Source organism: Halyomorpha halys, unplaced genomic scaffold (genome assembly GCF_000696795.3).
Source record: "Halyomorpha halys isolate HHAL.00 unplaced genomic scaffold, Hhal_1.1 Scaffold51.1, whole genome shotgun sequence".
NCBI classification, from domain to species: domain Eukaryota; kingdom Metazoa; phylum Arthropoda; class Insecta; order Hemiptera; family Pentatomidae; genus Halyomorpha; species Halyomorpha halys.
In genome coordinates this window covers 1,154,633-1,177,055 of record NW_027108122.1, presented here as the reverse complement: position 1 = coordinate 1,177,055, position 22,423 = coordinate 1,154,633, and the positions used below count along the sequence as shown (strand labels likewise).

At 30.7% G+C, this 22,423-nt stretch overlaps 4 protein-coding genes across 11 annotated transcripts in view; 2 read left to right on the top strand and 2 right to left on the bottom strand.

The window, feature by feature from the left end:
- LOC106690981 (FK506-binding protein 15) overlaps positions 1 to 3,038 on the bottom strand; it is a 17,684-nt gene extending 14,646 nt beyond the window's left edge. The window contains exons 1-6 of one of the 4 annotated variants that reach the window (XM_014436618.3): positions 2,858 to 3,038; positions 2,638 to 2,793; positions 2,415 to 2,559; positions 587 to 685; positions 357 to 512; positions 158 to 271 (exon numbers count right to left, since the gene is read on the bottom strand). In XM_014436618.3, coding sequence (XP_014292104.1) covers positions 158 to 271; positions 357 to 512; positions 587 to 685; positions 2,415 to 2,559; positions 2,638 to 2,793; positions 2,858 to 2,901 — 714 coding nt within the window. In that variant the 5' untranslated portion in view covers positions 2,902 to 3,038. Of the gene's footprint in view, positions 1 to 157; positions 272 to 356; positions 513 to 586; positions 686 to 2,414; positions 2,560 to 2,637; positions 2,794 to 2,857 lie in introns of those variants that run through there. The other 3 variants (XM_067046508.1, XM_014436625.3, XM_014436633.2) reach the window with 3 other exon arrangements.
- A 714-nt stretch (positions 3,039 to 3,752) lies between these two features.
- Positions 3,753 to 10,128, bottom strand: sll (slalom). Its single transcript, XM_014436562.3, has 8 exons — positions 9,845 to 10,128; positions 9,558 to 9,763; positions 9,302 to 9,489; positions 8,960 to 9,184; positions 8,734 to 8,881; positions 4,604 to 4,818; positions 4,225 to 4,350; positions 3,753 to 4,148 (listed from the first exon to the last, which is right to left on the bottom strand). The coding sequence occupies exons 1-8, from the start codon at positions 9,874 to 9,876 to the stop codon at positions 3,981 to 3,983; spliced, it is 1,308 nt and encodes a 435-aa protein (XP_014292048.1). The 5' UTR covers positions 9,877 to 10,128; the 3' UTR covers positions 3,753 to 3,980.
- Positions 10,129 to 10,684: 556 nt separating this feature from the next.
- On the top strand, positions 10,685 to 17,226 carry LOC106690957 (JNK1/MAPK8-associated membrane protein). Of its 5 annotated transcripts, none has more exons than XM_067046510.1 (6): positions 10,685 to 10,756; positions 11,636 to 11,915; positions 11,987 to 12,199; positions 16,401 to 16,570; positions 16,675 to 16,751; positions 16,829 to 17,226. In XM_067046510.1, exons 2-6 carry the CDS (start codon positions 11,680 to 11,682, stop codon positions 17,042 to 17,044), a joined length of 912 nt encoding a protein of 303 aa, XP_066902611.1. In that variant the 5' UTR covers positions 10,685 to 10,756; positions 11,636 to 11,679; the 3' UTR covers positions 17,045 to 17,226. The 5 variants fall into 5 exon arrangements, with proteins under 5 accessions (XP_066902611.1, XP_014292077.1, XP_014292068.1 ...); XM_014436591.3 differs by lacking the exon at positions 10,685 to 10,756 and adding an exon at positions 11,399 to 11,528; XM_014436582.3 differs by lacking the exon at positions 10,685 to 10,756 and adding an exon at positions 11,423 to 11,544.
- A 4,211-nt stretch (positions 17,227 to 21,437) lies between these two features.
- Positions 21,438 to 22,423, top strand: part of LOC106690852 (dehydrogenase/reductase SDR family member 7) — a 13,772-nt gene continuing 12,786 nt past the window's right edge. Inside the window, exon 1 of the mRNA XM_014436436.2 lies at positions 21,438 to 21,752. Coding sequence (XP_014291922.1) covers positions 21,629 to 21,752 — 124 coding nt within the window. The 5' untranslated portion in view covers positions 21,438 to 21,628. The remainder of the gene's footprint in view (positions 21,753 to 22,423) is intronic.

Genomic DNA, 22,423 nt, shown 5'->3' with positions numbered 1-22,423 from the left:
CAAAATTCAGATTGAACTAAATATCAATTATAGTATAATTAAATAAACACATAATACGTAGAAAAGCTTTGTACTAACAATACATAACTATAGAGAAAAGAAATAATACAATTAAATCTTTTTAACATACCATTAAAATGTTGTTAAAACAACTTACAGATTGCTGTGAAGGCATAATGATGAATCTCCGACTCTTGAGGCACATTCCAATTAAATTTACTTCCCAATTGGGAGAGCTTGCAGGAGCAGTAACATTTTTTTCTGAAGATTCCTAGAAAACACATAATAAACTTACTCCCCAAAAATAATTATTTCTTCAATTTGAATGTAAATCATTAAATATATAACTTCAATACCTCTTGAAGCGTATTTTCTGGAGACAAATGATATATTTTGTAATTTACTTTGATATTATCATCTTTTTTTATCACATTTTCAGTTTTCCCTTTGAACGCATCTTGTATTAACTTATATTCGCAAGAAGGGGTACTTCGCCATCGAGCCAAAGCAATCTACTCAGAATTAGATAAATTTTAAAAATATATAAATATTGAAAATAATTTATTAATAAATAAAATATAAATACCTCTTTTGCAAAATTAATAAGATCTGAAGATTTGTCAAAATGAATAGACCATTGAATGCCAAGGGAATCTTTAAAACTGGCATAATTATGGTCCTGAACCTGAAATGATGTATTATAGTAACCAAAAGATATAATTTAGGGACTATTATTATTATTATCATTTAGTCTTTCAACTTAATAATTAGAATAATAACTGGATAAAACAACTGAGGTGCTGACATGAAAAAGACAGTAAGTTAAAAATTTAATATTTTTGTTTATAGTAATAGTGATAGGTTTATGATAATAAACATTAGTAATATAGTAAACAAAGTGGTGTCGTAGAAATTCCAAACCAGTAATATGATTAATGCTCTCTTGTAAAAGATATAGCAATACTTCTATTAAGGGGTCCAAATAAAATAATAAAATTATTCGGGGTTGCGGTCAAAAAAAGAACAAGCAGTTTAAAACTATTTTAATGTCTGATGTTTCGCCCCACTTTGCAGGGCTGTTCAACCTTTTTTAACCTACTGCGCATTGTAAAATTTACTTGTCTTATATTTTTTATTCTGAACTATTTATTTTGTTTAGATTTTATAATCCATTTCCACATAAATTAATAAGTACAGAAATATATTGAATATGATAGCTGTTCAAAGCGGGGCGAAACGTCGGATATTAAAATAGTTTTAAACTATTTGTTCTTTTTTTGACCACAACCCTGACCATCTTCTTATATTTAAATCTTTATGGTCAACTATATATACATATAATTATTCCTTTTCAACTACCACTTCATGATATTGCATAATTACTTTATTATTATTTACTCTTCATCATACTGACCGCTATTTTTAAGATCAATTTTAATGGATAATAACTAACCAAAACACGCCAGGTGTGTTTGCTGGAATTAGTAATAATTATTTGTCTATTTTTTATATCATATCATATGTTCAATATATTTCTGTACTTATTAATTTATGTGGAAATGGATTATAAAATCTAAACAAAATAAATAGTTCAGAATAAAAAATATAAGACAAGTAAATTTTACAATGCGCAGTAGGTTAGAAAAGCTGTTGGGATTCCTTCTAGAACATAAAGTTTACCTCAAGTATAATATATTGTGGGCAATATAATTTGCCGATTAAATAATATTTTTATAATATCTAGTATTTATTCTGTATATAATTTTAATATTGTTCTGAATTGAAATCCATTGATAAAAATATTTACTTGAAGAAAACTAGTGGTTTTGTCCATTATCACCATTAATTGTAAGTTAGGGGCAGTTCATTTTAAAATTTAATAATTTCTGTAGAAATACCAGGTCACTGTTACCTCTGCAAATTTCAAGAGGTATCAAATCTAATTGTTCAAAAAAGCCAGATAATCAACTTCGAAAGTGTGATTTAACATAAATTTTCCAGAGTATGTGGAATAGTAATGAATGCATAACTTAGTATTTATGTTTTATTCCGTATAGGCCAGTTATTGATTATAACCACTAATTAGTACATAAGCAAATTCAGCCCCACCCTCAACTGAAAACAATAGGATTCATTGAGGGTTTGTTTGACTCTTGAACGAGCAGAAGTTATTTGACTCCAATTAATAATAATTAAGTAAGTTTTAACCCACAACTGGTTTTTATGGAATACTAACCAAGTAATTACCCATAAATTATACTGCCACAAAATATCTTTGAAACATTTATAGTGTATTTAATGTCCTCTGAATCTAACTGCCGCTTTGAGAAACATACAAGTTTTGCCATCTCAGGTAAGACTTAAAAATCATTCAATTATCTAATTAAATTGAAAAATGTACACCAAATACTTACAAGAAAATTAAATTGAAAACTTATTTCTGCACTAGAAACCTTCCTTTCATCACTCCTATACATATAAAGTTGGTAATAAAAGTATTCATCATTCCCAATAATAGCAACACCAACTTTTCCTTCTGATTTATAACCTCCAATTTTCCTATTCAAAAACACATTTCTTACTAAAACTCAACAGCAGCAAATGCCACAAAAATTTAACAAGAACAGTAAAACTTACATTTGAAATGCTTCAACTGTTTTCGCATGAATAACTTTTAAAGGGACAGAATTATGAGCAGGTTTCTGAAGTTTTGCAGTAGGATGTTTTGGTAGAGAGAATTTGAAAGAAATATCATCTAATGTATTATCTTCAAATAGTTTGGCAAGTCTATCACTAAAATAGTTATTTTTTCAGTAAGTAATAAATGTAGTGAAATGAACAGATCCAAAATACTTACCTTCCACCATTTAAAGGAAAATCTTCTTCAATATCACTACACATTATAAATTTAACATTAAATTCTCACACTTGTCAATTTCATTGAGGGAGGTTGCAAACTATCAGGTGTTACATTTAAACCCTGTTTTTTTTTTATCAGTTTGATCAAATTGAAACCATCAACCTAGAAATTAATTGCCCCATTTCAACATCATACAGACTGATAATATAATTTAATTATCAAAAATATTTACAAAATTATGATTCATTTAAATTCTTCACTTAAAATTAAATGTTAAAAAAATTGGTAATGTTAATAACTTTATAAATATTGTACTCTTTTTATATATATAAGGCAAAAGGTTGAATTCAGAGAAAAGAAAAGTTACAGTAATTAAAAAGAAGTATTCCAGTTGCCAATAGCAACCAAGAGTATAACAAACACCAAGAATGTTTTCTGGCATACAGTAGTTATAGTTTAGAGTAGTTTTAACATAAAGAATGCCAAGTTTAAGTTTAGCAGTTGTTATATTTTTTAATTATTATTATTACTATTTGTTAACAAGTGTTTTTATATTTGTATATGTATATAAACTGTTGAATTTGCCTTATCCTAATGGAAATTCAATGACAGAAATAGTAATTTTTATTCTACTCTCATGTGTTGAATGGATGAGACTCTATATGGCACGGAAAGGCAATTTGACAGATTCTTGGCCTCCATTAATAGTTTCACTTCTTTTGAATGTACCAAGTGTGCTCGGTGTGTTGTATTTTCTATTATGGCAAACCTACATTTTAAGGATAGAAGTGATCATTGTGACCATCGAAATTATCTTTGAAGGATTAATGTTTTTTTTCGGGCTCTTACATTTATTCACATTGTTTTATTACCAGGGCTAAAAACAAGTCAGTAAACAAAATTTATTTATTATAACTTATTTAAAAAATAAATAATGGTAAAATGTGCAAAAGAACATCATACATAATTGAGGAACTACAAATAACACACAATATTGCACAGAACACCAGAAGATACATAAATTTAAAACATAAAACTTCTTCTAAATAAATATGGAATGATTTGTATCAATGGTGATTGCACAATAATATTAGTAGAACACTATGACACATTGAAAACACTAAACTTTAGACCCCATGGTATTTTGCAGCCTTCCACGAATGGCTTTCAGCCTTTGGTTACAATATATTCTAAGGAAGATGGCGCCAAACACAAGAACAACACCAATAACTCCTAACGGAGATATTGCGTGATTATAAATCAAGCAAGATAACAGTATTGCTAAACCCTGAAACAAAAAAAATGACACAGTGATAAATGCAATATACAGGCTTATATAAATTATAAGCAAAAATTCATACTACCTGACGAATAGTCATTATAATAGTAAATACAACTGGTCCGAAGCAAGAAATTGTGAAGAAAATAAAGAGCTGTCCAGCTCCAGAGCTAATTGAAATCAATAAACAGTCAATCATAAATTTCGGGAACTAAAAAGAAAAAAAAAGTTTTTAAAATAAGTTATGCTCATAATAATTAAGCAGTCTACAACTATGTAAAAAAATGTTTATTGCCTATTGAATATTTAGTTAATTTCAGTTCTCAGCATTAGACACCAAGGACTAACTTAGCTATTGGTTTTCATAACAATATCATATTCAATGGTAAATGAGAGTGCCATAATAATGTGTTCAATATTTTTAAGAATGTCCACTAGACACCAAAGAAAAATGCAAAACCAACCATGGTCATGAAAGCGAATGACTTAGGAAAAGATCCTTGTTGAAAAAGTGAAACTGCAGTAAAAATACATGAAAACATGTTAACACCACACATCATTTGAACAGGGCTCATTCTGTATTGTGTAAAGAGCGCTCCTTGCCAATTTGAAGTAAAACTATCAAACATCATATAAGCAGCAAGAAGAATCAATCCTGATACTGTTGTGACAGTTTCACCTAAAAAGACATTTATTAATACTATGCTGTTTAAAATAAAGAAATCATTTTTAGAAATTAAAAAAAAAATGTAACAAGTTAAAACAAGTTGAACTACATGTCCAACAAATAGAAATGCTGTGCACTCAATTTTTTATCATGCTTGTAACTTTAATTTTAATTAAGACTGTAACTATAATAATTTGAGTTTTTTAAGTTGATTTAAAAGTCCTTAAAATTCAATGAAAAGTTCCTCGTTATAAGAGATTTTACTTTGGGTAAACTGTGCCAATGTAATATTGAAGATCTAGATGTTAAAAACTAATAAGTTAAAATGTACCCTGTGATTTATTTAATTGAATTTTTATACTTGTTTTCAGTTTTATAAAAAGAATAGTACTAACAACTGGTTATTTAAAGAAATAATTATATTGTAATGATTGAATAATGTTTAGATTAACATAACATTCATGTATATTATTTAAATAAAATGTTACAATAATAAAAATGCATACAATAAGTGTAAATAGGATAGTGTAATTTTGAATAATTGCTCAAAATAGATGAAATTCATATTATTGATGCAATACAGATAAATGCAGTCATAATTATATTTAGACTAATGACAGAATAAAAACATTTAAAGTTAAAATTTCAACATTTCACATTTCTTACAACCTTCAGTAAATATAATGTAGCAAATATAAGACTTGTACACATAGCTCTGATATCTTTAACTGCAGTCCGCTCACCTAGAGAATGCCGCTGACACATCTGCCACTACCAATCAAACCTGACCCCATGCTAACACTCTCTGTGTTTCCCGTCAACTCTCCTTACAACAGAAGTGTGCCTGACGCAGTGTTTGGACCGCACTTTGCTAATTAACTAAATAGAACAAGTGGTGCTCTTAAACAGAAATTCAAGATATTCTTAATAGAACATCTCCTGAGCAAGTTAAGATAGGTCTAAGTCAACTGTGAGTAACCTGTTAATTTCTTGAGCAATATTAAATCCTGAAACATCATTCCAGCAACCTAAACACCACCACCCACCCCCGATATTGCTACACTCAAAATCCAAACAAGACCTTTATAACAATTAATTTTTAACAATTTTTAGCTAATCAGTGAAATGAATATAGAATATTTTATATATAAGAAGATGGTCAGGGTTGCGGTCAAAAGTGAAACAAAAATAGTTTACAACTATTTATTTTTTTTATTTATTTTTATAGTTGTAAACTATTTTTGTTTCACTTTTGACCGCAACCCTGACCATCTTCTTATATATCAATTTTTACGGTCTATATATACATATATAGAATATTTTATGTTATAATTATCCTGTTATTGTATAATATTTTTGCAAATAATTGTTTAAGTGGGGGATGAAATAGTCGACCAAACGTGTTCTACCTTCAGAACATCCAGGATAACAAAAAACAGACTACAGCTAAGATTTCTTTTGAATAAAATCTGTCACTGACATGATCCTAGCAAGTGCAGATATACAGCAATCAACCATAGATCACCAATTTTTTTCTGTTCCATCTACAATCCGTAGCAGCAATGAATTATTCTGTATCACTAAAAAATTTCAAATATGAGGAAGATGGTCAGGATTGCAGCCAAAAAAGAACAAATAGTTTTTAACTATTAACTAACTATAGTTCTTGTATGTTGTATGTAGTATATTGTATGTGTTCTTTTTTGACCACAACCCTGACCATCTTCTTCATATTTTAAGTTATAAGGTCAAATATATATATATATATAAAATTTCCCGTTTATAATCACAAAATTTCCATATACTAGTATGGTTTTACCGTTTAATATAAACCTTTTTCCACAGATTTCTAATGGGTACATAAATACCTGTATTTCCAAGTTAATGATATGTCATTTGAGAATAATGTTTACAGACTGTTTTTAAATATCTAGGAACGGATAGATAGGACGTATCTTAAGTAAGGAAATTACTTTTTTTACTTAGGTAGAATATGAATATGATAAAATTTATACCAGATCATGTTTAAACTAAACACCAAATTTCCTTCAGCTTGGAGCCAATTCGGAAAAGCAATTTTCAAAATATAGATGTGCTGAGAAAAATAAGTTGGTGTATGTGAAAAATATATTAGTAGATGGAATTCGATAAAATTTTTATATTAATCCCCAACTTCAGGCCAAATCAAGTGAGCCACTTTTAAAACAAACATGTGAGTCAAGCAATATACATTTGCACACATGTACATAAAAATGGTCGATAATATTTTATTAAGTTGAAACTGGAGTATTTATACATTAATATCAAACTTTTCTTAAAAGTTAGGTCATATCTGATCAACCCTTTTTGAAATATAAGTGTATCCAAGAAAATATGCATGCATGTATGTAACTGAATGTAAAAAAATAAAAGTAAAACCGATAGAGGAATTGTTATATCCAGATAGTTACAACCCCCACAATCTCTGAAAATTCCATTTGTATTAAACAGCAATAGGTGTAATGCCAGGAGATATATTTGACTACAAACAGACACAGAATCAAATTTGTTTCAATAAAATTTTAAAATGTGGATGAAAATTTTTGTTTTTAAGGACAAACACTTTTTTTTATTTCTTGCATGAATAAAATAAAATCCTAACCTTCAGTACTGAGGAAGAAAAACTGTTTGAATAAATAATACTTATTAATAAATTAAAAGATAAATGCACGAGGCATGTAAGATAAGTTTTGATGTACATGAGTTACAGAGCATGTATTTTTCTCAAAAAGTATTTTGTTCAAACTTTTTCTGTTAATTATGAATCCAAACTAACAATTGCATCTATAGTTTACTTCAATATTTTAAATAGTTTATAAAAAATAAATTAAAAAACTTTGAAATAGTTCAGTGGTAAAACTAAAAGGGCTTAAAAATTAGGGAAACTATGTAAGACGGCATTTTTCTAAAAATCTTATTTTGTTTTGTGGCCTGTTGTGAATGATATAGAATTTTGTAAATATTAAACAATCCATTAAAATTAATTGCCTGCCTGAATCACATAAAACTAACCTTGATATTTTTCTACGGCATAAGTAGATAACAATTTTAAGAGAAGTAAAAGAAAAATTTATAATAGTTATTACCAATTTTGGTTTTTTCGATCGCATCCCCTACCATATTCTTCATAATTTGAAATAATACGGTCCATTATTTATATATATAAAAATTTATTATATTACAGTTGTCAAATAAATCAATAAATATATCAAATAATAAATAAATACAAAATAAAGAGTAATAAAATTATTCTAAAAATTTAATTAAAGTGAAATTAAAAATATTTAATAAACCAAATGGTTGTTTAAACTGACAGTATAGTTGAGCCAAAGCCTAAAAAAATAACTATAAAAGCGCAGTTACACTTGCCAGACAGACTAGTGAAAAGTTAACATGTAAATGCGCATTACTATTATCTTTAATTTTTGGTGAAGTAGAACAGTATTTTGTATTCTTTTTAAAAGAAAAATACATGAGGAGATATTGAAAAAAAAATAGGTACCACGAACTTTCCTGAAAAGATAAATCTTGAAATAAAAATTCTCAAATACATAAGTAAAAGTTCGTTTCAGTTCAATAACGACCAGGGCCCTGTTTCATAATGAAAGCTAATAGTATTAGTTCAAAATACAAGTGTAGAAACAACATGTTAATTACACTAATACATTTATTTTTTCATAATAGGGAGGACTATTAGTGATATTACAGGAGTTAAAAAGTACTCAAGTACAAGTTCCTATTTTACAAGTCAGTGTAATTGAATTAAGTTAAATCGACAAGACTAATAGTATTAGTTTGTACTTTCTTATGAAACAGGGCCCAGGAATCAATTGACTACAGTTATTTAAATAATAATATACCTAATCATGTCATATTAAAGGTGCATACCTTTATTTGGAGCACTAGAAAGCATGAAAAATGTCATTCCGACTGAGATCAAAAGGGCGGTAACGTATTCATAATATTCATATTTCTGCCTTGACACTAATTTACCCATTACCATTACAGGGATGAGTTTTGAGGCTTTTGCTAAAACCTGAAAATAAAATCATAATAAATATTAATATTACAATAACAGAAATAAATAGTAAACAGTTAAATGTATATAACAAACCTGAGTTGGGAATGAAACAAATTTTAATGCTTCATATTGACACCAGGAACTCATAATATTTGAAAATGAACAGTAAGCATACTTATAAAGAGGCATATTATGTCTAGGCTGTCGCCGCAACAAAATATAGCTTCCAGATAAACAGAATGCCAGAATCCTATTTACGAATACTAAAAATTGGGAATCAGTAAAACGACTGACATCTCCTTTGGAATTTGTATATTCCTGTAAAAATTATGAAAAAAAAAAGTTGAAATGATTACCTAAGAATGTCAAAAAAATATAAAAAAGATTTAAACATAAAGAGCAGAAAATCTTTATTGAGGCCAAGAACTGAAATACCTGAGTCATCACTTTTTCTTGGAGGATACCCCATGTTAAATATGAGCCTTGCAATCCCACAAAGCAAAATAATAGTAGGAGAGTGTCCTGCTTAAGAGATCTTATTGGAGTATCAGGTGTTACATCAGTTAAACTGTTGTCTCTTCCAACAACACAAGCTTCAATGATCCTGGCCAGACAACCACCCCCTAATAATGAAAAGTATGAGTACAAAGTAGATCATAATGATAGAAATCAAATCCTAAGTAACACATACCTGAGCGCTCAAGGTACTTGCTAATATGTACATATTTGAATATCAAATATCCAGGTATAAATATGGTAGCATAACCTATAAGATTAAGTAAAAGCCTATACATCCAAGAATATCTAAAACTCCCATCATCAAGTGGCACAGAACTGTTAGAACTGAATAGTGATGAAATAATATATAACAGCACTACAGTAACAAATATAACAAAACTGAAAGAAGAAAAACAGAGATGTAGAACGAAAATATAAAATAAAAAATGATAAATAAATCAGTGAAAAAATCTTGCTTACCAAATCACAATCTGTGGTCCATTGTAGGCCATTTGATTTGAGTTAAGTTAAAGCCGAATTCGAATAAAACTAGCCAAACATTACAATATATTAAAGTTAGATCTATAAAAAATTCGAAAAAGGACGGAAGACACCTGTGACACTGCCGGGTACTATCAGTGTTTTCAAAAGTGAGAGGTTACTGCTGATCACGATTCTGTCAAGGGAAGGGAAAGTTAACAAAACTCAAACAGAAGCAAACTGCAACAGTAGCACGATTCTAATTACTTAACTCTTCTTAGTGTACCCTTCTAGGCTGACCTACATTGTACTAGGATATTGTAATTTGAGTAGAATTGACACCACCTAAAAAGCAATATTATTTTTTGTAAATACTGTGTTATTTCTTATTGCGCTTAAATGGCCCATACTAATAGTATAATATAAGCTTTTTACAAAATAATAAGTAATTTTGCTTCACGTTTTAATTTAAAATAACTTTTCTATAGCATTTATAGTTTTCTTTATGCAGCGTAATTGTTTATGAATGTTATCTGTAAGAAAGGGGGTGTAAGGTAATGATCTTTATAGGGGATGTCAGGTAATGATCTATATAGGGGAATGGAAAAAGATTGTAGAGAATTTTGTGTAGATGGGGTACGGTTTTTATATTATTAAATGAGTTTGTTGATGATTTTAGGAGAGAAGTTGTTGTTTAAGAGGATTTGTATAATGCGGAGATAGTTATTATCATTAAATTTGGAATCAGAGAGAGTAAAACAACGATGAATACGATTTATGGTTGTGTTTAGGTTTGATGGTAAGAATGTTGGGAGTGATAATTTAGAAGTCTTCCTGAGTAAGTTGGTTTAGTGTACCGATCGGTGGATATAGTGTTATTGGTATTTTTTATGGCGAGGAGGTCGAGAAATGGTAGCGAATTGTTTATTTCTGATTCAACTCGAAATAATTAAATATTTCTTGAAGCATGAGTTTTATGTAACCCTTTAGCTAATTTTGACGTATTAGTATGTCATGCATTTGTTTGGGTAAAGATGCAAATGACGTTATGATACGTCCTTGAATTAGATTTAACTAGTTATTTAAAAGTAATGTGTATCTGTTGCAAGAGAACAAATAATTTAACTAGTTCTATATATGTATGTATAGTTGACCGTAAAAATTGATATATAGGGAGATGGTCAGGGTTGCGGTCAAAGGAGAAATAAAAATAGTTTACAACTATTTATTTTCCAACGTTTCGCCCCACTTTGCAGGGCTTCATCAGGGCTGTCCAAATAAATAAGTTGAACAGCTATTTAACTAGTTGGGTGAACTATGTTTGGAATATACCCCATAATGACAGAAATAAAGAAAATATTTTATTAAAGTAATAGCGTTTTTTTAAACTTTTATTCTTCAAATTTTAAATTAAAAGCTTCCTTATAACTGTAATTTTTAAACTGTGGGGAAAAAAAATTGGTTCGAACTGTTTAAATGAAACTTATAGCAAAAGGTGAGGTCTCTAAAAATATATGTATTCAATACATATTGTATTGCCTGACTGGGAGGGAATCTGTCGAAATATTTTCACCAAATATATCTTTTATGTCTAAGTTCACTGTAAGAAGTTCTAATTAAAACAATGTGAAGCTCAATAATCTCTTTGGATTACTAATCATACCTGTGCAGCTTGACGGGATTAGTAAATATGTTTAAATGTATAAGTGTATAATGCTTTTGAAAAAACATTTTTGTATTTTAGTGCTATAGGAGTTTGATTATTCTCTTGTAATCTTATTTTGATTTTAGTGGATTACTTGACTTACCTAGTAAATAGGAGATGATCATCAATTATGACTCTATCATACAGATGTCCTGGATTATATTGTGGTCGTGAACTTTTGATCAATGGAAGCTGGAGCGATTGTGGAGCATGCCCTAGGGGTTTTAGAGCTAATGCATCTTCCTTCTGTGTTCCATGTAGTAATACCCCAGTGTTGTATGATTGGCTCTATTTAGGTTTTATGACATTTTCTCCTCTTGTATTGCATTGGTTTTGTATTGATAATACTACACCATTCAGAGGAAGGTATTTAAACCTTTTTTTATATTTACTTCTAAATAATGACATATAATTTAATATCTGTACATTTATTTAAGGCTAAGTCGAGGTGCACTGGTCTTACATTTGTCTGCACTAGTAGAAACAGTACTTGCAGCATTGTCTACAATTTTATTAATTGAACCTTATGGAAAAGTGGATTTGAAAGCTTGTCCAGTTAAATCTCTCTCCGACTGGTACACTCTTTTCCATAATCCAAGGCCTAATTATGCAGAAACCTTACATTGTACCCAGGAAGCAGTTTACCCTTTGTATGTATATTTTTATTTCAATTAACTTTGGATTTTATCAACTTTTTTTTTAAATTTATGTATTAGACCTAATAACAATAGATCATTTGGACTATATTTCTGTTGTTGCATCTTATAACTTACCCTATTTTTATTATTACTTTCATTGGATCATAGCTGTTATCAAGGAAGGTCAAGAGATGAACAAAAGGATGTAGTTCACAACTATAGCATGGTAGGAAGGGGGGTATACTCACATATATACAATTAGAAACTGTTCAGGCATTTATTATAACCTGAATCCATAAAGTGGAGTTAAAAATGTGTACTGTTTTCGAAAGAATATTGATCTCTGCTTCAATAAACTGCTGGGTATGTTGTATTTGCTTGTACCATCTATGAGGCACTGAGAGTCAAGTTGATAAGAGAGATAGGGTTATGTGTACTTACAGAGGGCAATCTCCCTTAGCTGATGACCAACGAGAACTGTATCCACCCCTATTACAAGGCCTTTGTGTATGGGAGGAAGGAAGTAGTTGGTTTATCCATATCTCCTTGGAAGGGGCTACACCAGAGAGGGTCCTAGACAGAATAGAAGAGCATAATGAACTAAAATTTTGGAGTTTTTTTTTTAAAGTAGTTTTTATGAAGTAATATAACTAATTAATATTTACCCAGTTTTTTCTTTTGTAAAGTGAACTGGGATAACTGTGTCTCAAAAATATGATTAATGATTTTCACCTGTTATTTGTGTGGCAGTAATTTTACTTGCACTCACCCTTTCTTTCCTATAATTTAAAGAGTATAATGTGGATTTAAAAAAAAATATTTCCTCAAATTTTTTGTTATACAAAAGAAGGTTGCATTAAGAAAATGTTAACTTAATTTTAAATTACAATGTTCTCATTTGATCAGTCATAAAAATATCCATTGACTAAATATTTAGCTAATATTATAACCTTTTTATCCCACCCAACTAAAACTAAGAGGCATTTGTGTTCTTATAAATAAGTCAACTTAGATTACTGTAAGGCATGTGAAATTCCTTTCATTGCCCTTGAGAGTTAGTAATCAGTAGTTGAGAACACCACTAAAAATAATTTTATGACTTCAGAAAGAATTGGTGCCAGCCACATGTTTGCTCCAGTTCATCCTAAGTACTTGAGAAATAATTATGAAATCACAAACCTGCAATTGTCCAATATTCCTAAATGTTTGATCAGGAGAGATTCTGTAAAGTCAAATTATCTTAATTATATGATAGCATAATTATTATAAAAAAGAAAACTGAAGCTCTTTTAACGGAAACCATTAGTGCAATGTATCATGTGGAGTAAGACTTAAGATAATGTTACAGTGCATTGAGCCGCACACTTTAGAACATGTAGAGGATGAAGGGATACCCCATAACATTAATGTAAAAACTTGAATAAAGGATTTGTTCTAATTATAATTGGATTTTTTTTTTTTTTTGCTGATACAAGTTTATGAGTAAATAAATTTATATCTGCCTCCTATTTAATTAACTGACAAATATTGTTCGGTTTATTATTTCAAACAAATTAAATAAACTATTCATTATATTATTGTAAAGAACTGCAAAAATGAGGAGCTGTCTCACTTTTACTTTAGACAAATTTTGGGTTGGCGACATAGCTCACTTTTGGAGAAACAAAGACATTAGTGCAAATTTTTAATAAAATGAGGTACTAATTCCATAATGTTTCTATTAAAGTCAATTCTGTGGCAAATAAAACACATTTGTTACTGTTTTCTTCTAGGATAGATAGAGGATGTGTTCTTGTAGCATTGTAGTTTTAGACCCTTTCATTTGCTGCTACAAGGTCACAATACTAAGGTTTTTAGGTGAAAAGTCTACTATATAGACGTGAAGGACATTTGATCACACATTATCACTTTATCTCTATATTAGGAACAACAATGCAGAATTACCTTGGTGTCTGAAAATTTTATATGAACAATGACATTATTATTTTTGTGTTTATCAAATGATGACAAGTCTAGAAAAACAATGACATAACTATCTTTCTGTTTAATAAACAATAAAAACTTTAAGGAAACAGTGACACATTTGAAAAATTTGTTCATTGAACTACTTTAAAAAGAGGTGATTTTGCGAAATTAAATGTGCATATTAACTTAAAATATGAATGATAATATTTTAGTTTTATGTAAATTTTATATCCAATATTTTGTAAGTTGACAATAATAATTAAATGTTCATCCTAAGCAATTCATCAATTTGCACTTAATATTACTATTTCTCTAAAGATGTGTTATGTTTCAGTCCTGTCCTGCCCTCTCCATCTCAACTCATAATGTTTTTATTGATAAATATAATCTCAAAAAATTTGTTCATCTCCACTCCATAGGAATTGTTTAAAAACTCATCCATTAATTGTTAGAACCTAGCCGAAAAAAATGAGACTCAATTTGCTATTTTTCATATTTTTATTGCTATTCAAATGCCAAATTATTATTGTAATTCTCATGTTTGAGTTTCTATTTGTTTAATTTTTGAGTAATAAATATTCAATTGCCGAATACTTTTTATTTATTTTATTTTGTTAGTAATCCCTTGCTCCAGCCTAGCGATTCCAAAACTTCTGTGTCTGCTGCACCTTTCTTACCAAAAAAATTTTATGTCACTCTTCTTGGACTTAAAAAATGTATTTATTTATCTTTATAGTGGTTAAACAGTGTGAAATAAATGTTAGAATATATTTCCTATTTTGATTTAATTTTTTTATATTTTGAGAAACTGGCATGCCGCGGTACCCAGTTTAGTCACCACTATTCAAGCCTATTTACTATACCAACTACCTATTCAAATTTATTAATTATACCCATATACTTCTTAAAATAATGGAATAGTGGAGGTTTTAAAATGAAACTTTGTAAGCTAAATCTATTTAAGTTCAAAACTGATAAATGTTGAATAAAATATTTAATTTGGAAATTTTTTCATTTCCAATGTAGTATCTATATAAAAATTAAAGAGCAGTATAAAAAAAAAAAAAAAATGTCACATTTAAAACTAAAAACAGAAATATGATCATTTAATGTCTGAAACATTAATACCATAAAGTAAGCTTAAAACCAATAACAAAAGAATAAGTATTAGTTTTTTGATAAAAACCAAATTTCAGACCCTCGTGATAATAAAAGGATATTAATAATAAACTTATTTTGTGCAGAATTCTGTACAGTTTTGAATTTGCTCATACTCAGGAGAAACTTTACATACATTTAATCAATTAAAAAAAAAAGTGTTGATTTCACTAAGTATTACGCTATCGCCAAAATGAACAAGACCATAATTAATAAAAACATGAATTGCTGAAAACCATATGTTCATATTTATAGACTTGGACATGTGGGATTTCTGTAATATATGATTCAATTATAATAGGTTTTACATAATTCATAAGTATAAGTAGATGAGGAGTAAATTTAAAAATAATATAAAAGAGGCCAATTTGTTTTAGCTGATGTATTACATATTAAAATATATCTTATAATATAGCATTTTAAAATAATTTAAGATAATCTGTCTTTGAGAAATATTTTAAAAACAAATTGATAACAAGAATATTATTAAAACTATTTTCAAGTTGGTTTCCAAACATTTGTTTTACTTTTAAAACTGTTTATCAGGTTACACCCTTCCCTTTAACTCTACATATTTCACAGAGCCTTATTTGGTAGAAACACATTATTTAATTTAAAGTAAGGGCCACCCGTACCTCATTTGGTTAGGCCCAGTCTTACCAATTTGAGATTGCTGGCAGTGCCAGTTCGAATCTGATCTGGGGCATTGTCCTTTTTCATTGAGTGGCGGTCCCACAAAATGAAAAATTTAACCCCCAACCATGGTTAGGCAGTATAGGACTCCAATGGGAGTCTTGGCCGAAAAAAAAATTTAAAGTAGTTGCTTATCTCTGCAAGTTTCTAACCTCTAATTATTTTTCATTCACACCATTATTGCACTTTGTGCAGTACAGGTACATTCAGTACATCATACCACATAATCAAGATTCTGGAACTCAAGTTAATGAAAGCAATTATTAAATATTTATCCTAAGGTGTCATTAGAAATACAATTATCATAATTATATTCATTGAAGACTCTTCAATGAATGCAGTATAATTCATCAACAGTAAATTCATATTGCCAAAATTGAAATGTTTTTATTTTTAGGCATACTATGGTGTTCATATTTTATGGCTTATGTGTTACTATAATGCTGCTCATTAGGCCTTGGCTAGTTCATTTCTTTTTACCAAAAACCGGAGGGGCCACAGTTTATGCAGCTTTATATTTTTTTCCAATATTATCATTACTTCATGCAATATTCGGAGGATTGATTTGTGAGTGAAATCCATAAATTGAATTTCATCAAATATATTTAGAAGGAATAACATGAATTGATGTTACCTACTAGACTCATGAAATATATTTGTTTTTGTTTTAGATTATACCTTTCCATACATAGTGATTGTCCTTTCAGTTATTTCAAATGCTGCTCATTTTGCTTTCAAAATGGATCAAGTAAATATCACTATAAGTTATTATTTTTGAATGAAGAGTCATCAAAACTATTGAATAATATGTATTTAATTTTTCAGTCGATGAAGTTCCATGTGGTCAGCACAGTTACTGATATAAGGAATATGATTATTGTTTTGGGTCATTGGGTAGTACATGGCTATGGAATTATATCCCTTACTCAACTTGGCGAACCTGTCTTCCATTCTACCCTTCTCTGTTTGGTTCCCTTACCTGCAATTTTTTACATCATTACAGCCAGGTTTACAGATCCTCACAAACTCCACGCAGATTAACTTTTTACCTGCCAACGTTCCCAAATGGTAACAATGTTTTAAACTAATTGATTTGTAATAAGTAAATTCAATCAACAAATATTCCTATATGAGAAGATGGTCAAGAGATGCGCCCAGGAGTGAAAAGCACTAATCTTTTGTTGGTGTTTTTCACTCCTGAGCACATATCAATCAACAATAAACAAATAAAAATAATCCTACATTTATATAAATCTATGATATATTTCTATCATAGGTACCCTAAATTTAGTTGTTTTACTTATTCAACCAATTTGTGTTCCAATTGAAAACGTTGGTGGGTAAATGGATCTTCTGTTGCTTTTTTTTTTTTAATATTGAGAGTCAGGAACATAAGTTTCCATTCTCTATTTGAAACTCTAAAGATAAATTACCATATAAACTTCTTTAATAATATTGTTATTGTTATATATGAACATATTATATTAAGAGACCTGTATATAATCGTTGTACATATCATTTATTAAATGCCTTCCTTTATAATTAATTTTATTTGTATTACTTTCCAATTTTTCATTCTTACCTTCTTTATTTCTTTTATAATTCTTAAAAATGTAAAAGGTTTTACCTATTTATGTTGAACTACTGGAAGAGAAATCAGATAAATCATAGGTGGTTAGGAACTCTTCCACTATGTCCCTAGGACTCTGACTACACTCATCCTCTCTGGCCAAGACCTATGGTTACTAATCATACCAATACACTCCTCCATTCATATTTTACTTACATTGTAAAATTTGAAATAAAATAATGTAGTCAAAAGAAATAGTTTTGAGATCCCTGCAGTTGGTCTTTACCTTTATAGGGACAGTTCTTTGATAATTTGCTGGGGATAACACTGCTGGCTTTTACTACAATCAATATCGTAGCAAATATTGGTATGTTTGATTGAAAGATAGTCGCAAAAAAGAGGTGAACTGAATGAAGAACATGTTTGCTGAATGTAGTTATGATCTAGGAGGATTATCAAACTATTAAGTTGGGCCAAGATTGTAAATCATAGTCTATAAAATTGTTGTGTCATTCCATTAAGATAAGCATGATTAACTGCATAGGGACCCCTTTGACCCTTGAACCAAGCATTGACAGTGATTGAAGATCCTAGAAGAGCTAACAGTCTAGAATCCGCTTGAATCTTGAGCCAAATATTTACTGTGATGTGTGGTTTCACTGACATAAGCATTTGAAGATCTAGGAGGGTTTTTAGTTTTGAAGGATTTTGATCCAACTTGCTTCAGTCACGTGGTCCACAGCATCCTAGGCGAATTTTCTGCTTGTTCACAACATTCAACACGTAAGGCCAAGGCATATCGAAACAAGATGGATCAAGTAAACGGAATTCATGGGATGAATTCATCCTCAAGGAGTGATCCAAGAATCCCTGGAGTATTCCATATAGGGTGGCCTTGGGTAAGCTGACCTCACTGCATATAATTTCAGCATTGAAGCATGGAGGTAACCAAACACCTATAAGAGAGGCGGAGAAGATGTTCATCAAGGAAACCTACTCATACCAATATAATGAAGAGGATAGATTGATAAGGCACACCACGATATGCCCAACTTATGGGATCTCTGTGCTGCTGTAGCTAAGCAAAGGACTGGTCGTGCTCCAAGCTGGAAAACGCACAGCTTTTGTAGATGACCTGTCCGTACTGGTTGTTTCAAACTGCAGAGCCAGCATAAAAGATGGTGGTCAGTGTCCCAACCTGATAGGAGCCTGGTGTGAGAAGAAGAAATTGTAGGTGGCTGCTGCCAAGATTCAAGCTATACTCTTAAGGGGTAGACAGACAGGGCCCACTCTATTACTCTCAGGATACAAGGAGCAGTGAGGTCGTCACATTCCTTAGCGTAAGACTTGGAAAAAAGTTCAATGTGACGCCTCACTTAGACTGCATGAGAAGTAGGGTAGCCTCTTAATGGACTTAATTCGCATTTAGGGGCCTCAGATACCCAGCAATATTGACCATTTATAAAGGGTGATTGTGGGTTTCTTGAGATATGCATCCCCTGCATGGAGTCGATATCTCTTGCAAATGCAGAAGAGGTTGGCAACAATTCAGAGGATGGATCTGCTGCAAGTCACTCGAGTATACAGAACAATGTCTCATGAGGTAGTACAGGTGTTAGCAGGACTATTACCGACACATGGTAAAGAGAGAAGGTCTGGCGGATATACCAGAGAATTTCCAAGTGTGTATTGGTGAAGACCGTTACAAATGGAAGATCCTCCGAGAAGGAACTGATAGTGAGTGAATAGCCCAAAAGGGGCTACCCTAAGGAAGTACTTTTCTACCATTGTTTCACGCCAAGAATCAATGTGGGTTCCCCCTGACTGCTGGGTCTTGCAGTTCCTCACGGGGTATGGGGGTTGCCGAGCTAAGCTCGCCGCTCATGGCATAAACATCGATCCCCTGTGCCCAATTTTTCGGGTTCCAGAGACCAACAAGCACGCCGTACTCGCCTGTACCGCTTATGAGGCACTGAGAGTCAAGTTGATGAAGAAGACAGGATTCAAAGTTCTGACGGAGAGCGAACTCTTGAGCTGATGAAGAAAGAAAATTACCCGCACTAAAAGACCTTCGTGTACGGATGGAAAAAACTGTAGGCTCTACTCATTTCTACCTGGGTAGGTGAGAAGAAACAGCACCAGCAAGGTAGTGTTATGTGTACCAGCATAACAGGCAGGGTAGGGTGATAAATAAATAATAAAAATTCAAAACGTGATTTTACTAGCTTTTCGGTGAAATTGTACCTGAATTTCTCAGAACTGTGAATAGTGAAATGCTAAGACTACTTTAATACCATTAAAAAAAATATTTGGCTGTTCTGTTACTTAATATCCTCGAACTAGTTCGTAAATTCTTGAAGATCTTTCCTGTTGTCAATCAGGAAACTCTTAATTCTACGTTCTTTTATAAAGTTTTATGTATATACAATGACCTTGCTCTGGCATATAAAACTATTTATTATAGGTGTAACCTTCTAAAAAGGATTAAGGAATTCTGAATTATTGGTTTGGAAAAATAATCGAGCGTTACGACCTGCGGAGTGTTACCAGTAGGTGGTCATGCTGGTCATGGTGGCCGAGAGTGCTAAGGCGTCACCTTAACAATATCGAATCAGAACTCCGGTCTGGAAGGGTCGAAATTAATTTCGTAGCGGCCCCACTATTTTTTTTGTTCTAAGAAAGGTACCAAAAAGCCGTGTAGTTACGTCGCACCTCAAATTGATTACCCAACAAAATAATAACTAGTTTTTTTTCTTATCTCAGAGCTGATCCGTATTAACAAGTAAGTATGCTATCGTAGGAACAAAGACTATAACTGTACTCCGATCTTTTGAAGGACAATTTTTCAGCAACTATTTAACAATGTGATCATATGGGATTTAATTGTGTTTGAAGTCTCTTAAACAGTCACTACGATGTCAATAGTTTGATCGTAATATTAATTCAACGACTGATGTGGGCTGCAATCAACCCTTGAATATTTTGATCAAAAGTGATTCGTTTTCGTAATGGAAAGAAGTGATTCCTTTTTACGTGAAACTATTTTGAATTATTAAGGAAATTTTACTTGTTTACGTATCTACGTTTTTGCGGAATATTAAATATAATATGTGACTACACACTCAACATACAAACAATGGTTTCAACACATACATTTATACTTCCTTCCCTTGACTTTAATGGGCCTCAAACAGAAAAAAAATACTAGAGGAAGAGGGAACAGCGGTTGTCAAAGGAGTAACAAATCGAGAAACCTCTTTTACGTAAATATTAGTCAACGTTCAGCATGAAACAGGAGGATTATTGAAACTTTCTCATAAATAAATAAGAAAGTTTTGATTTAAAGTTTAAAATAGAAAAAAAAGGACATTAATATGCTTGAAATGATTCTTGCTGATCAGAGGCTTTCCACTACTGATATATGGAATCTCCTCAGGCATGGATTAGGAAACCCAAAATTAATATAAGCAGTTCCTCCGCGAAGTCTGGAACGCATTGTAGTTGAAAACTTTTAGTACTTATTAAGAAATTGAAAGGACGTTATAATACCACAGTTGAAGCTCCGGTATGTGTTCCGTTGACGCTCTGTACAGTTTTCTAATTATTTTTTAAGATTAATTACATAAGTATTAATTTTTTAACCGTGCAGTGTGGTTTAAACGCTAAGGCGCCCTATAAGGGGTAGTTCCCGGGGATTTCATCTGAGATTCACCTAGAATGTTAAATATAAAGGGTACTAGTATTTTATTCAGTAACTTGCACTTAGTCAACAATCCATTGCCATTAGACAAATGATCTTGAGAGATTGGAATGTGGTATTAAGTCTATTTATTTCTTACCTCGTTGGCCTGTAGTAAAGATAAGATAGTATTTGAATAAATTTTTAGTCTTGAATGGAGTGATAAGTGAAAATGATCTGTCATTTAGGTGTATCATAGTCAAATAGTTTTTGGCCAAGTAACCCGCATTCTGTGTGATTTTTCATAATCACTTGATTCAATAAATCATTTTTATCAAGAAATAGTACCTTTTTTATTTTTTAATCTCAAGAAAAAATGGATCTTTTTACTCTTATTGGTTTATATATTGTCGGTTATATTCTATGCTATGTAATTCTTTTGTCAGTGGTGGATTGTGACATCAGGTTACTGTGGTCTATATATTTTGGCAGAGGACTAGGTATTTTATTTTGAGTAATTATTATACGTACCATTTATTTGTTTCGTTCTATGTGGTTTTATTAAAAAAAGAGAAAGACAACATAATATACTCTCATATTGATAGTATTTCGCAATAAGTGTATTGCATGCTTATTTATTAATGAAGTCTGAGCCCTTTCTTCCATTGCTGGAGTAAGTTTCTGGGTGGATAATGGTTTCTCAGAAGCTTTAAGGGTCAATTAATCCTGGAAATGTGTTCCGAATATTAGTTAAACATTAGGATTGTCCTGCTGACCACTGCTTCCAGTAACAGCCCTGTTCAAAGTACAAAGTAAAATGTCATTAATTGGGCACTTCACGCCAGTGTGTACTGCCTAAACCAGGAATCTCAAACCTTTTTTTAGTTGGGACCACGTTCATTGATTATAAATCAGTTCTCTGACACCACTTATATTTCTTTCTTTTTCTAAGTTTGACATAATTAAAAATTAGATTGTAGACCGACTATATTATGATGAAAGACATCCAGATAAGGGGTTCTCATAATGATGTAATTGTGTTGTATTTTAATAAATTTTTTTTTACCAATATTTAGATTTTATAAAAATAATTATTAAGTAGCACAATTCATTTCACTAATTTAAAAGTAGGATACTTCAATTCTGCACTTCTGAATCCCTATATTATTTT

What these genes read in the sequence shown, in the direction of transcription:
- sll (XM_014436562.3), bottom strand. Translation starts at nt 9,876, where the DNA reads ATGGCCTACAATGGACCACAGATTGTGATTTG. An exon ending in CAAGTACCTTGAGCGCTCAG is followed by an intron (nt 9,490 to 9,557) that starts GTATGTGTTACT and finishes TTTCATTATTAG; the next exon opens with GGGGTGGTTGTCTGGCCAGG. An exon ending in TTGTTTCATTCCCAACTCAG is followed by an intron (nt 8,882 to 8,959) that starts GTTTGTTATATA and finishes TTTTATTTTCAG; the next exon opens with GTTTTAGCAAAAGCCTCAAA.
- LOC106690957 (XM_067046510.1), top strand. Translation starts at nt 11,680, where the DNA reads ATGACTCTATCATACAGATGTCCTGGATTATATTGTGGTCGTGAACTT. An exon ending in CAGGAAGCAGTTTACCCTTT is followed by an intron (nt 12,200 to 16,400) that starts GTATGTATATTT and finishes TTTTATTTTTAG; the next exon opens with GCATACTATGGTGTTCATAT. An exon ending in TTGCTTTCAAAATGGATCAA is followed by an intron (nt 16,752 to 16,828) that starts GTAAATATCACT and finishes TTAATTTTTCAG; the next exon opens with TCGATGAAGTTCCATGTGGT.